The sequence below is a fragment of the Leptopilina heterotoma genome, unplaced genomic scaffold (genome assembly GCF_015476425.1).
Source record: "Leptopilina heterotoma isolate Lh14 unplaced genomic scaffold, ASM1547642v1 Lhet_123, whole genome shotgun sequence".
NCBI lineage: Eukaryota > Metazoa > Arthropoda > Insecta > Hymenoptera > Figitidae > Leptopilina > Leptopilina heterotoma.
This window is the reverse complement of record NW_025110842.1, coordinates 4,914,602-4,930,510: the sequence shown is the minus strand read 5'-3', so window position 1 is coordinate 4,930,510 and position 15,909 is coordinate 4,914,602. Positions and strand designations below refer to the sequence as shown.

The following is a 15,909-nucleotide window of genomic DNA, read 5'->3' as shown; positions in this document are numbered from 1 at the left end:
AAAATTGAAACAATTGAAAAAATTTTGTCAAATTTCATTGAATTAAATTTTATATATTTTAATGAATTTTATTTGTTTACTTTCAAAAATTATTTTAAAACACAATTGCATTTTTTTATTTTTATTAAGTATTTATTATTAACTTGTATTTTTTTATTTTTATTATTTATTATTTTTTTTTTATTTTATTTATTTTTTTTTATTTATTTTTTTTACTTTTTTTTATTTTATTATTTTTTTTAATTGTATTTTTTTTGTTTTCTTTTTTTTAATTTATTTTTTATTTATTTTTTCTATTTATTTTTTATTTTTTTTTTATTTTTTTTTTTTTTGTTTACAATAGAAAAAAATTAAAATTTTTTTTAAATTCCGGTAAAAATAACGTCAAAAAATGCTAATTTTCGATAAATTTGGAAAAATTGATTACTTTTGTTTCTATGTGAATGAAGTTGATTTTAAAAAATTTAGAAGGAATGTCAAGGTTTGTATTTAGAGTCGAACTTGAAATTTATATGTTGCATATGAAGGTCGCAACATTGAAAACTATTTTACTTATCTTCTTTGGTACTACATATGTATATGCATATTTGAATACTAGAGGTTAAAGCTCTCTCGTAACTATTTCTATTTTTGCTTTTATAATTTTGCAATTGCCCTTAAGTGTCTTCATAAATTATTTAATTATTTAAAAAAGAAACTAACGATTATTTGATTATTCGATATTTATTTAATCAAAATTTATTCTATTTGTGACATTTATTAATATTTATATATAGGTACCATATGGTGTTTTTATTATTTTTGATTTTTTTCACTTTATTTCATAATAGTTAGTATTATAATAATATAATATAATATTTAATATATAATATTAGAGTTTGTTTATAATATAATTATTTTTTTTATTTTATTGTTATATTTTCAAATGAATAATAATTGTTCATTTACCAAATTTAAAAAAGGTTCAAGACAAAAATATTAAATTTTTATTTATTACTTTTATTACCTAATTATTACACAATAATTCAATTACTTCGACTAATAATAAAATTTTTTATAAAATACAATTTAAAATACAATTAAAAAAAAAAAAAAAAAAAAAAAAAAAAAATTTGATAAAATTTTAAGCAAGAATTTAATTATTTTCATAAATAATAAAACTCATCAAAGAATTTCAATATTATTTTTAATACTATTTTCAATTAATTAATCAAAATTCAATTATTTTCACAAATAAAGATTTCCACATAAGAATTCAATTATTTAAAATAAAATTTTCATAATATTTATTATATTTCGAAAAAATTAATTATTTAAAACAGTTGTTCATAAAATTCTTATGAAGAATTCAATTATTTAAAAAAAAATTTTTTTTTACAGAAATACAATACTTTTTTTTAAAACATTTTTATTAAAATATTATTATATATATTTATTAAAATAATTCAATTATTTTCAAAAATAATAAAATTTTTTGCAGGAATTCAATTATTTTCAAATATTTTATAAAATTGTTCGAAAGAAATCAATGATTTTAAATATAATTTTAATTGAATTTTTTTTTTTAAATAATTCAATTACTTTTTTAAATTTTATTAAAGTTCTTCCCAGGAATTAAATTATTCACATAAATAATTCTTTGAAAGAATTTAATTATTAAAAATAAATAACAAAATTATTTCCAAAAATTCAATTATTTTCAGGCGTTTTAATAAAATTCTTTGCAAAATTCAATTATTTTCAGAAAATAACAATATTTATCACAAGAATTCAATTATTTTTAAAAACAATAAATTTCTTATTGGAAATTCAATTATTTTAAAAAATTCGAATAATTTTTTTTGTTGTAATTTAATTATTTTCATAAGTATAATAAAATTTCTACAACAATTCAATTATAATTTAGAATAACATTTTTAAAAACATTTTGAAAAAAAATCAATTATTTAACAAAATTTTTATAAAATTTTCCATGGAAATTCAATTATTTAAAAAATTTGTTAATAAAATTCTAAGCATGATTTCAATTATTTTCATAAATAATAAAACTCATTGCTGAATTTCAATTATTTTTGCTACTATTTTTAATTAATTGACTGAAAAATCCAATTATTTTCACAAATAAAATTTTCCTCAAGAATTTAATTATTTAAAGTAAAATTTTCATAATATTTATTATATTTCGGAAAAATTAATTACTTAAAATAATTGCTTATAAAATTATTATAAAGAATTTAATTTAATTAAAAAATTTGTTGCAAAATTCGTAAGAATTCAATTTTTTTTCCATGAATAATAAAAATTTATCAGGAATTCAATTATTTTAATTAGAATTTGCATAAAATTAGTCGAAAGAAATTAATTATTTAAAAATTCTTATAAAATTCTTGTCAAGAATTAAATTATTTTTATAAATATTTAAATTGTTTTATGAATAATAAAATTCGTTGGTAAAAAAATACACAGGACAATAAATAAATATTTAGATACAATTTATTAAGTATTTTCTATTTACAACAACGGATTCAAATACATTTTTTTTATTTATTAAATTTTTTTTTGTAAAAAAAACTTATGAATTATGAATTAAAAAAATTCTTCTCTTGACACTTTTTCTCAAATTATATAGTAAAAGAAATTTTACTAAAATCTATTTTTTTTTTATTCGAATAGAAAAATAAAATTTTGATCGAAGTTTTCACTTGAAAGAAAAATGAATTTATTCTCACAGTAACATTTTTTCTTTTGATTAAAAAAAATTGTTTGAGGGATAAAATAATGGTGGTTTAATCTCTCCACTTGAGAACGCCGAAGGTCATCACCAGGTGGCGTGGAATTTGATTTTATCGACTCAACTGCCATCTGGCGGTGACCTTGGCGTTCGCAGGTGGAGAACAGCAACTCCATTGTTAATTCTCAAAAATTTTGGACAATATTTATTATTTTTATTATTATTTACAATCAGACATTGAATCTAGAGAGTTTGACAATATTAATTTAAATGGATTTAAATTTTCAATTCACTTTAATTTGACATTTTTGATTTTCTAATTCGATTTTAGGTTTATCTTCAGTCTTCGAATTCATTTGTTTACTAAATAAATTACAATTGTCATTTATTTTATTAATATTAATATTGAAATTATTTTATTAATATTAATATTGAAATTATTTTATTAATATTAATATTGAAATTATTTACTATTTTTCTCAATTTAAATATTTTTTTACTTTGAAAAAATTCTGCCCTCCGCTGGGGATCGAACCTCGGCCTTCTCTTTACAAGTTGGACGCCTTGACCACGTTGCTACGAACCCTTGTTCGTATTAATTTTTATTTATTTATTTTTTAAAATAATAATAATATAATTCAAATTAATAAAAATTAATAAAAATATCATTCAAATTAGTACAAATTAATAAAAATATAATTTAAATTAATAATAATTAATAAAAAAATATAATTCGAATTAATAAAAATGAATAAAAATATAATTTAAATTAATAAAAATCTTATACAACCTAAAAATTATTTTTAAATTCTGAAGGGTTGCGGTTATATTATATATAATGTTATACAACATTCCTTCATAGAAACCGAGAGTGTGTTATAGATTTATTGGCGCATTCCTTTAGAAGGAAAAAAAATAACTTCAAAATTTCTTCGTTAGCTGTTTATTTTAATTAAATATGCCCATAAATTATTATTTAATGGTTCAATTTTTAGAAACCTGCTCTAAAATTATCCAATCGTTAATAAATTTATGCGACGGAAAAGGTGAATAATATATGTAAAAAAAATTAAAAAGAAGAAGAAGAAGAAGGTTAACTTCTTGGGACCAAAGAAATTAGAGGTTATTTTTTAAGTATCTTTTTTATGCAAAATATGTTATTTAACTTTACAAAGAAAATTTTTTAATTTAAATTAACTAAATAATATTATTATTATTTTTATTATTATTATTATTATTATTATTATTATTATTATTATTATTTCAAAATTTTTTGACAAGTTTTCAAATTAATAAGTACTCCAGATTATTATTATTATTATTAACTAAATATTATTTTTAGAAATAAAAAAGTAATAACAAAAAATTTACACTGAAAAAAACTTTACTTGATTCAAATAAATTCCATTTAAATCAAATTTTCAACTAAATTTAATTAATTTATATTAATTTTATTAAATTTATTTTCTCATTATTTATTTATTATATTTATTTGCTTTATCAATACATTTATTAAAAATGTATTTTACAAAACGTAAAAATGAAAATTTTTTTTTTATTTATTTTATTTTATTAAAAATTGGATAATAAATATTTATTTATTTTATCGCTGTGATGATAAAAGGAAATTATTTAAAGTCGAATTAAATTCAAATAAAAGAAAAGACAGAATTTTATTAAAATAATTGTTTTTTTTTTGTTCTTTTATTTTTTGTTATATATTGTTTTTTATACAGTCATTTGTTTATTTATTTTGTATATACAGTTTTTTCTATTTAAAAAATGTTGCAAACAAATTTCACATTCATTATTTTTTTTGTATTTTCTTTGTAGTACAAACAACAAAATTTCTCTTAATTTGCTATTGGTTTTTCTTAGTACAAAAAACAAAGAGATTTCTTTTTCTATTGATTTTTGTTTAGTAGCAAGGATAGTTTGTAAAAACAAAAAAAAATATTTATTTTGCTATTGATTTTTTTTTGTACAACAAAATTATTTTTTTTTAGTTCAAACACAAAAAATTTTTTTTGCTACTGATTTTATTTTTGCACAAACAACAAAATTGCTTTTGCTACTGTTCTTTTTTAGTACGAATAAAAAAAATTGCTTTACTACAATTTTTTAGTACAAAAAAAAATTCTTGTAGTACAAACAAAAAAATTTTCTTTTTTGCTGATTTTTTTTTAGTACTAACAAAAAATTGCTTTTGCTACTGTTTATTTTAGAACAAACAAAAAAATTGTTTTTGCTATTGTTTTTTTGTACAAACAAACAAATTTCTTTTGCTACAAAATTCTTTTAATATAAACAAAAAAAATTTTTTTTGCTACTAATTCTTTTAGTAGTAACAAAAAATTTGCTTTTGATACTGTTTTTTTAGTACAAACAATATAATTTTTTGTGCCACTGATTTTTTTAGAACAAAAAAATTGTTTTTGCTATTATTTTTTTGTACAAACATAAAATTGTTTTTGCTATTGTTTCTTTGTGCAAACAAAAAAATTGCTTTTGCTATTGTTTTTTTGTACAAACAAAATTGTTTTTGCTATTGTTTTTTTGTACAAACAAAATTGTTTTTGCTATTGTTTTTTTGTGCAAACAAAATTGTTTTTGCTATTGTTTTTTTGTACAAACAAAATTGTTTTTGCTATTGTTTTTTGTACAAACAAAAAAATTTCTCTTGCTAATAATAATTTTTTTAGTACAAAAAAAAAATTGTCTTTGCTATTGATTTTTACTTTTTGTAACGAAAAAAAAAACATTTCATTTGCTTTAAATATTTTTTAGTACAAATAAATTGTCTTTGCTGTTGATATTTCATACTAACAAACAGATTTTTCTTTTTTTTTGCTTCTAATTTTTTTAGTACAAAAAAAATTTCTTTTGCTCTTGACTTTTTCTTTTCGTAACAACAAATTTATTTTTTTTTTGGTTCTATTTTACGGAGAGGATTTTTTTTGTCATTCTAAATAACACAAAAAATTTAGTTTTGTTTCTTTTTTTTTCTAAAAAATTATTTTTTAAAAAATTATTTTTTTCTTTTTTGCTCTTGCGGAAAAAAAATAAAAAGATTTTTTAAAAACAGTTGTGTGTACAATTATTATTTAATTAAGCACGTGGTAAATGATCTCCCTCGGCTTGAAAACCATTTTCATCGGCAGTATAATTAACTTTATATTCCTGTCCGGTTGTTGGATCAATCCACTGGAAACTACCGCGAACAGCAACAGATTCATTTTCCTCGCCAGGATTCACAATTTCAGCTGTTTCCTCTTTCTTCTGTCCGTCGGATAATTCATAACTGTACTGATAACCCTCCAAACCATTATTCTCGTGTAATTTCTCTCTCACAAGGACAATTTCACTATTATCAACATTGGCGTATCTATTTTCGACATTTTCACTCGCAGCTGGTTCCAAGTAGGAGTTATCGATTTTCTCACTGGCAGCAGGTGTCAAGTAGGAGTTATCAATTTTTTCACTACTAGCAGGTGCCAAGTAGGAGTTATCGATTTTTTCACTAGCTGCAGGAGCTAAGTAGGAGTTATCGACTCTCCTACTAGCAACAGGTGTCAAGTAGGAGTTATCAATTTGTTCACTGCTAGCAGGTGCCAAGTAGGAATTATCAACGGCGCTCGGTGAGTGATAATCATTATCTATTCTAGCGTCAATAGGCGGTAAGTAGGCGTTGTAAGCCCTCTCCGAAGTCGTTGGCCTCCTAGTAGTAGTAGTTGGCTTCCTAGTAGTCACAGGGGGCAAATAATTAGGTTGTTCTACAATCTTGATAACAGGCCTCTGCGTTGTAGTAGTAGGTGGCAAGTAGGTACTCTCAATTCTCCTAGTTGTTGGTCTCCTAGTAGTGGTAGTGGTAGTAGGTGGCAAGTAGGTACTCTCTATCCTTCTGGTAGTAGTAGGCCTCCTAGTAGTGGTAGTAGTAGTAGGTGGTAAGTAGGTACTCTCTATCCTCCTGGCAGTAGTAGGTCTCCTAGTAGTGGTAGTAGTAACAGGCGGCAAGTAGGTATTTTCAATTCTCCTAGCGGTAGTAGGTCTCCTAGTAGTTGTAGTGGTAGTAGTAGGCCTCCTAGTAGTAGTGGTAGTAGTAGTAGGTGGCAAGTATGTACTCTCTATTCTCCTAGTAGTAGTAGGTCTCCTAGTAGTGGTAGTAGTAACAGGCGGCAAGTAGGTATTTTCAATTTTCCTAGCAGTAGTAGGTCTCCTAGTAGTAGTAGTAGGCCTCCTAGTAGCACTAACAGGTGGCAAGTAGGTGGTCTCTATCCTCCTGGCAGTAGTAGGCCTCCTAGTAGTAGTGGTAGTAGGTCTTCTAGTAGTAGTAGGTCTCCTAGTAGTGGTGGTAGTAGTCACAGGCGGCAAGTAGGTAGGAGGCAGATAAGTAGGTTCGACTTTCTTAGTAACAGGCCTTTGAGTAGTGGTGGTAGTAGTAGTAGTAGTAGGTGGCAAGTAGGTGCTCTCAATTCTCCTAGTTGTTGGTCTTCTAGTAGTGGTCGTGACTCGCCTAGTAGTTATCGGCCTCGCAGTAGTCGATGGGGGCAAGTATTCACTTTCAATATGTCTAGAGGGCGCGATTATTGGTCTCCTAGTAGTAGTAGGTCTAGCAGTGGTTGGCCTCCTAGTAGTTGTCGGTCGCCTTGTTGTCGTCGGGGGTAAATAGGGATTCGCCGGTTTTGGATAAAAATAACCCTGCGGTTCGGAACGTTCCTCCACAGAATAGTAATTTCCAGTTATGTCTGCTATGCTCTGCGGAAATTGTGCGGCACTAGCGACCGCCACTAGGGCCGCTATTACGACGAACTGCAAAAAAAAAATTTGTTGACTCCTTTTGATTTTGTTTCAATATTTTTTTTTTATTTTATTACTTTTTTTTATTTTATTATCTTGTTACTTTTATTATTTTCTATTTTTAACAAATTTTTTACAAACATTTTTATATTTTAATGCGAAAATAATTTTTTCTTTTTTGAATTTCCCGCCAGAATTTGCGAAAGGAGGGGAATTCCCTAAATTATTATTGCAAATGGAACTTTTAATACTTTAATGAGAAAAAAAATATTTTTTAATTATTCAATTTTTTTTTTTTTTTTTTTTTTTGAAAGGAAATAAGGGGAAAAAATACTTTTACTTTTTCTTTTTTATTTGCAAAAATATTTGTTAAAATTAAAATTTTTGGAAAAAAATTGCAGTATAAAGGTGAATTCACAACTTCACAGATAAAATTCGTTTAATTGTATAATTTATGTTTGCAAGAAAAAAAAACGAAAAAAATATTTTTCTTTGCAAAAGAAATTTGTTAAAAATAAAATTATTGCAAAAATAGAAATATTAAGGTGTATTCATAACAAAAATTAATAAAACAAAATTAGGAAAAAAAATTCTTTAAAAGTACAATTTAGTTTTTCACGAAAAAAAAATATTTTTCTTTGCAAAAAAAAGTTGTAAAAAATAAAATTAACGTAAAAATTGAAAAATAAAGGTGAATTCACAACAAGAATTTCAAAAGAAAAAATGCTTTTAATTGTATAAATTGTTTGCAAAGAAAAAAAGGAAGAACACATTTTTCTTATTTTTATGTTTTTGAAAAAAGAATTTGGAAAAATTAAAATTAACGCAAAAAGCAAATATTAAGGTGAATTCACAACAATAATTTGGGAGAGAAACTTCTTTTATTTGTATACTTTGTGTGTAAAAGAAAACCGAAAAATATTTTTTTTTTCGCAAAAAAAAAAAATTTGTTATAATTAAACTTATTGCAAAAAAAAAAGAAATATTAAGGTGAATTCACAACAATAATTTGTGAGATAAATTTTTTTTCATTGTATACTTTGTGAAAGAAAAAATATTTTCTTTTCTTCGCAAAAAAAATTTGTCATAACAAAAATTATTGCGAAAAAATAAATATTAAGGTGAATCCATAACAAGAGAAAAAATGTTGTTGATTGTATAATTTGTTTGCAAAGCAAAAAAAATATTTTTCTTTTTTTCTTCACAAAATAAGTGTTGAAAAACAAATTTGTAAAAATGTTAAATTTTAAAATCGTAAAAAAAAATGAAAACGAATTCACAATAAAAAATTTCAAAGAAAAAACCGCTTTTAATTCTACAATTTGTTCGCGATGGAAAAAAGGCAAAAAAAATATTTTTCTTTTTCTTTCATTGCAAAAAAAAATTTGTAAAAATAAATATCGCGAAAAACACAAATATTATGGTGAATTCACAACAAAAGTTTCAAAGAAAAAATTCTTTTAATTTAACATTTGTAAAATTTTGTTTACTAAAGAAAAAAAAAAATAAAATATTTTTCTTTGCAAAAAAAAAAAATTTTGTTAAATTAAAATTTATTGCGAATAAAGAAATATTAAGGTTATTTCACAACAAAAATTTCTTTTAACTTCCAAAATATTTTTGTTTTCAATAAAAATTTTTTTTTCTTTGCAAAAAAAAGTTGTAAAAATAAAAATTAACGCGATATGCAAATATTAAGGTGAATTCACAACAAAAACTTCTTGCGCAAAATTTTTTTCAGTTATAAATTCCTTTCTTTCTCGCTCTTCAATTTTATGAAACTATTTTTTCTTTTGTCCCATTCACAAAACACAGAAAAAAAATAAAAAAAAAATTTGTAATTTGCTGCTGAAAATAAAAAATCACAAAAATAACACTTTTCTTATTTTGCACACGCACCATTCGCATGATGTTCGTCGGCGCGAAACTTAATTTTTTTTTTTGAAGGTAAAGTTATTCGTGAATCCTGATCTTGACTAGAATTGGGAAAAGGTGAAGACTGATTTTTTTCATCGCGGTCCAAGCGTTTATATATGCCACACATATATTGAATTGCAGTAATCAATTCCCCTTCATTAGGGACCATTGGACCAAAATGGAAAAAAAAATTGTGATGACACTTTTTTCCATTTTTTAATTCACCTTTTGGATTTTTTTCTCCTTCCATCTTTTACTCTTTTCTTTTTTTTTGAAATTAAGCATAATCATGTTTCTAAACAGATTTTATAATGAAGAAAAAATAAAATAAAAATGACGAATAATAAAATAAAATTAACGAAATATTACATATATAGATATTTATGTATATTAAAATCGGCACCTTGAATTACGAGGAGAGGCAAAATTAACAATCGCGATGCCTCTCCAATTATACATTAATTTGCATTTATTAGAATGATTCAGAAAATTTATTTCTCCATAGTAAATAAAAAAAAAAATTCTATTTGATTTATCGCATTAGTTTTTATTTTTTTTTATTTTAATTTTTGTTAATGTAAATACATTTTTGGTTAATTTTTAATTTATTTTTATTACCATTTTTAGTTTTTTTTTACTATTCCCTTTGATTTTGATTTTGATTTTTATATTAATTTTGGTTAATGTTAATTTTTTTTAGTTTATTTTTACTACTATTTTTAGTTTTTTTTACTATTACCTTTGATTTTTATTTTTTTATATTAATTTTTGTTAATGTTAATTTTTTAGTTTATTTTTACTAAAACTTTTTTTGTTTTTACATTTGTTTATTTATTTTTACTACAATTTTTGTTGTTTTTATTACATTTGTTACAGTTATACATTTGTTTATTACATTTTTATCGTTTTTCCCCTTTTCTCTAATTTTTATTTTTAAATATAAAGTTTTTATAATTTTTTTTATTTATTTTTTATTAATTTTTTTTTTATAATTATTTTAATAATAAATTATTATATATTACTCTTATTTTTTAATTCATTTCTCCTTCTTTCTTTATTTTTTAATTTCTTTTTTCAATATTAAATTTTAATAATTTTTTTATTAATATTTATTCTAATAATAAATTATTATTTATTTCTTATTTTTAATCGTTCTTTCTCTGTTTTTTAATTTTTTTCAATATTAAATTTTAATAATTTTTTGGAATATTTATAAGTAATTCTTAAGTAATTATTAATTATTTATAATTTATTATTCTATAAACAATTATAAATTATTTAATTTAATTTTATAAATTATTTATTACTCTGATTTTTAATAGTTTTTTCTTCTTTTTCTGTTTTTCAATATTAAATTTTCATAATTTTTTTAATATTTATAAATAATTCTATAAACAATTATAATTTTTTAAAATTTAATTTTATAAATTATTTATTACTCATATTTTTAATCGTTTTTCCTTCTTTCTCTGTTTTTCAAATTTTTTTTTAATATTAAATTTTAATAATTTTTTTAATATTTATAAATAATTCTATGAACAATTATAATTTTCTTAAATTTAATTTTATAAATTATTTATTACTCATATTTTTAATCGTTTTTCCTTCTTTCTCTGTTTTTTAATTTTTTTTTATTCTAAAATTTTAATAATTTTTTTAATATTTATAAATAATTTACAATTATAATTTTTTTAAATTAAATTTTATAAATTATTCATTACTCTTATTTTTAATTAGTTTTTTAAAGCAAAAAGTAATATTAAAAAAGTTAAAAATAAACAAAATTATTTAATTTCACTTCATTGGGATTTATTCTTATTAAAGTTTAAAGTTTTTGAATAATAAATTAAATTATTATGTAAAATAGATAAAAATAAAACAAAATGTGGACAAAAAAAATTTTTTTATTTTATATTTATTATAATTTTTTATTTGTTATAACAATTATTTATATTTCTCATTTATATTTATAGTCACTCTTTTATTTTTTTTCTTTTATTTTTGTATTATTTGTTTGCAATTTAAATTATTTTTATTATTTATTTGTTTATTTAGTTATTTATAACTTCATTTGTAACAATTAATTATTTTATATTATTGTTTTTATTGCTTTTTATTTATTGTTTCATTTATAATATTTATTTTCTACTATTTTTTATTTAAATATTTATTTATGTATTAAGAAAAATCTCAACCGTGCGGGGATTCGAACACCTTCTCTCTTCTCTCCCATTGATTACGAACCGTGCAACTAACCAACTGAGCAAATTCATCATTCATACTTTGTTATATTTTTATTACATTTCTATTGTTTTATATTTATTATTTTAATTATTTTAATGATTTTTTTGCTTATTTTTGATTATTTTTTATCACTCCTTATTTATTTTTTTACAATAATCAATTATTTTTTACTATTTTTAAAATTATTTTTATTATCACTATTTATTGCTTTATTTTCAGTAATTAATTATTTTCTACTACTTTTCTTTATTATTTTCTTCATTATTTATTTATTTATCCAAAAGTTTATTTATATAATAATTTAGTAGAAATAAAAAAAATCATTAATAAATACTTTTTAAATTTTTTATTTATTATTATATTTTTTCAATTTTAATTATTTATTAAATAAATTATTTCGTCCATAAATAAACAAAGGAAAATGAAAAATAAAATCACTAAATTATAAAAAATTATAATGCAAAACTATTTCAAATGAAAATTATAAATTGCAAAAAAAAATTGTAGTGTAAAACTCTTTATGAAACAGAATTTTTTTAGTCGAATTTTTATTCGATAGAATTTTATTGTTTAAACAAATTCGAAAATTAACCCGAATTTCTACTTAACAAAAATTTTTTTTTTTTTATTGTTATTTTTGTAATTGAATTATTTATTCGACAAAATTTTAATTAAAAGTTAATATTTTTTTATTTTTAAGTTTTTACAAATTAAAATAATTGCTATTTTTTATTAATTATAAGGCCGTTTTTTTTAATTTTATAAAGTATTCAATAATAATAATCATAGTAATTATTATAATAACAAGTTGTTAATTATTATAACAATAAATTGTTAATTACAAATTGTTAATTATTATAACAATAAATTGTTAATTACAAATTGTTAATTATTTTAACAATAAATTGTTAATCACAAATTGTTAATTATTATAATAACAAATAAGACTAATAATAATCTGAATTACTTAACATTAAAAAAAATCCACTTGAGGCAGGATTCGAACGCTGCACCTTGATATATCAAAGTGATGCCTTACGCCCCGCAGCCAATACCAAATGTAAAAATAATGCTATTAATACTAATAATGGTAATAGTCAAAAAATATTATTATTATTATTATATTATCATTACTAATCTCGGAGAGGTCTTATAAATAAATAAAATGAAAACAAATTAAAATTTTCTTTTTCTTTTTTTATTGCAAAAAATTAAAAAACATCTTTTGGTCGAATAACAAAATTAGAAAAAAAAAATTTTTTTTCTCTTTTTTTCCCTGGTTTTTTTTTATTAAACAGTTGGAATGTGAGCACCCTCAGCGTGGAAGCCATTTTCATCGGCGACATAATTAATTCTATATTCCTGTCCAGTTGTTGCATCAGTCCACGAGTAGCTACCTCTAACGACAATAGCCTCATTTTCAGTTCCAGCGTTAATTAATTCGGCGGATTCCTCTTTTTGTTGTCCATCGGAGAGTTGATAGTTGTATTGATAGCCATCGGTGCCAATATTGTCGTGTAATCGTTCAGCGAGAACAACAGTCGACGACTGATCGCCATTTTGTTGTTGTTGACGATTAATATGATGATAGTGATGATTATTGTTGTTTCGTTGATGATGATGACTGTGTGGCAGTAGGCCAGCACTGGCAGCGGCCACGACAACGGCTAATACAATCAACTGTGAAAAAAAAATTTTTTTTTAAATTTTTTTTTATTTTTTTTTTTAATTTTTTTTTTATTTTTTTTTATTTATTTCTATTATTTTTAGTCTTATTTATTATTACTCTTAATTATTATTATTACTACTTTCTATTGTTATTGATATTATTTATTACTATTTGCAACTATTATCATTAATTTGTTTATTAACAAAAAAAAAGAAATTTAATTATTATTATTACTACTTTCTATTATTATTGATATTATTTATTATTATTTGCAACTATTATTATTTATTAATTTGTACATTAAAAAAAAAAAAAAAAAAAAAAAAAAAAAAAATACTATTATTAATATTATTTATTATGGTTTAGTATTATTCCTATCATAACTATTATTTTAATTTTTATTATTTTTACTAAAAATACTGAATAACAAATACAATTTATAAACATCAGAAATTTTTTTTACCACTTTCATGATGAGGAATGAAAAAAAGAGCCGAATATTCAATTATTCGCTGGAATTGAAGAATTGGAACTGATGATTTGAAGATGAGTTCAGTGGGTTTATATACTTGATTCGAATTAGAATAAATAATAAATATTGACCTTTTCGATAATGAAAATTTGTGTAAAAAAGGAAAAAAGTTTCCAAATTTTAACTTTTACAGTCAATATAATATTATATTTCTGTTGACGTAATTTCTAATGCAACATTATCCGTTGGTGTCTTTCACGCGTTTTTTATGAATAATTTAAAATGTAACACATGACAATTTTTATATCATTAACATATTCTTAGTTTACGTGAATTTATAACGAATCTTCTTTTTTTAAACTTAGTGCTAAAAATTTTATTGATAAAAAATTAATAATAATAATAATCATAATAAAATAATTATAATAATAATAATAATAATAATAATAATAATAATAAACTATTAATAATTAATATTAATAATTAATAATAAAATAATTATAATAAAATTTTTACAATTTTTTTTAATTTGTCCTTATTTACTATTTATTTATTCAGATTTCAGAAGTTTATTTATAATAATTTAGTAGAAAGAAAATAAATTAATTAATAAATATGTACTATTTAAATTTCAGATTGATAAATTAACAAAATATTTAAATTATTCCAAAAAAATAGAATAGGAGATATTGGAGACTTGTAGACCACCTGCATTATTTATTTATATAATATTTACAAGTTTGATCATCCAATTTTATTTTATTTTCTTTTGTTCGTCCAAGGCAAATTTTTCATTAGCATTTCATGAATTTACAACGCCTTACAATTATCTAAAAACTGTAAACAAAAATCACCTGAAAAATTGCATTCAAATATTTATTTTGGGCATTCATGTTTTTATTGTTTGTACAAGGAATTTCAAGAATTAATTATGGAAAATATTTTTTTTAATTATTGTGTCTTATTGGTACTTTGACTTTAAAAAAGAAATTTTCCATTAAATTAAAGTGAATAAATAATACAAAGCTTTTTGTAAAATGAAGCATTTGAGGAATTGTGGGACACTTTTTGGGTAAGTATTTGTTGCTTGCGTTTGGTAAAATTTGTTGACTAACAATTGTTAGTTAGCAGAAGATAAAAATGGCTCAAAAAATAATTTTCCATCTTCTGCTGATTATCGGCTAAGGTTACTTTTTACGAATTGTAAGTTAAATTAATTTTGATGACCTGGATATTAATTGGAATTGTTCTTGCAATAGTTTGGTACCAGTATAAAAGTTTTTGACTAACAATTGTTAGTAAACAGAAGATAAAGTTTGATAAAACTAATTTTTCATCTTCTGCTGATTATCGGCTGTGGTTACTTATTACGAATTGTAAATTAAATTAATTTTGATGACCTGGATATTAATTGGAATTGTTCTAGTAATAAGCTAGGACCAGTAAAAAAATTATTGAATAAGAATTGTAAGTAAACAGATGATAAAGTTCATTAAAAAAAATTTTTTCATCTTCTGCTGATTATCGGCTGTGGTTACTTTTTACGAATTGTAAAATAAACTAACTTTGATGACCCAGATATTAATTGAAATTGTTTTAGCAATAGTTTGGTACCAGTATAAAAGTTTTTGACTAACAATTGTCAGTAAACAGAAGATAAAGTTTTATAAAACTAATTTTTCATCTTCTGCTGATTATCGGCTGTGGTTACTTTTTACGAATTGTAAAATAAACTAACTTTGATGACCCAGATATTAATTGAAATTGTTTTAGCAATAGTTTGGTACCAGTATAAAAGTTTTTGACTAACAATTGTCAGTAAACAGAAGATAAAGTTTTATAAAACTAATTTTTCATCTTCTGCTGATTATCGGCTGTGGTTACTTTTTACGAATTGTAAAATAAACTAACTTTGATGACCCAGATATTAATTGAAATTGTTTTAGCAATAGTTTGGTACCAGTATAAAAGTTTTTGACTAACAATTGTCAGTAAACAGAAGATAAAGTTTTATAAAACTAATTTTTCATCTTCTGCTGATTATCGGCTGTGGTTACTTTTTACGAATTGTAAAATAAA

General features: G+C 21.5%; 1 protein-coding gene across 1 annotated transcript; it reads right to left on the bottom strand.

The window, feature by feature from the left end:
- Nucleotides 1-5,472: 5,472 nt before the first annotated feature.
- LOC122512498 (mucin-2-like) lies at nucleotides 5,473-9,539 on the bottom strand. Its single transcript, XM_043628364.1, has 2 exons — nucleotides 9,428-9,539; nucleotides 5,473-7,540 (listed from the first exon to the last, which is right to left on the bottom strand). The coding sequence occupies exons 1-2, from the start codon at nucleotides 9,434-9,436 to the stop codon at nucleotides 5,840-5,842; spliced, it is 1,710 nt and encodes a 569-aa protein (XP_043484299.1). The 5' UTR covers nucleotides 9,437-9,539; the 3' UTR covers nucleotides 5,473-5,839.
- Between the last annotated feature and the right edge of the window lie 6,370 nt (nucleotides 9,540-15,909).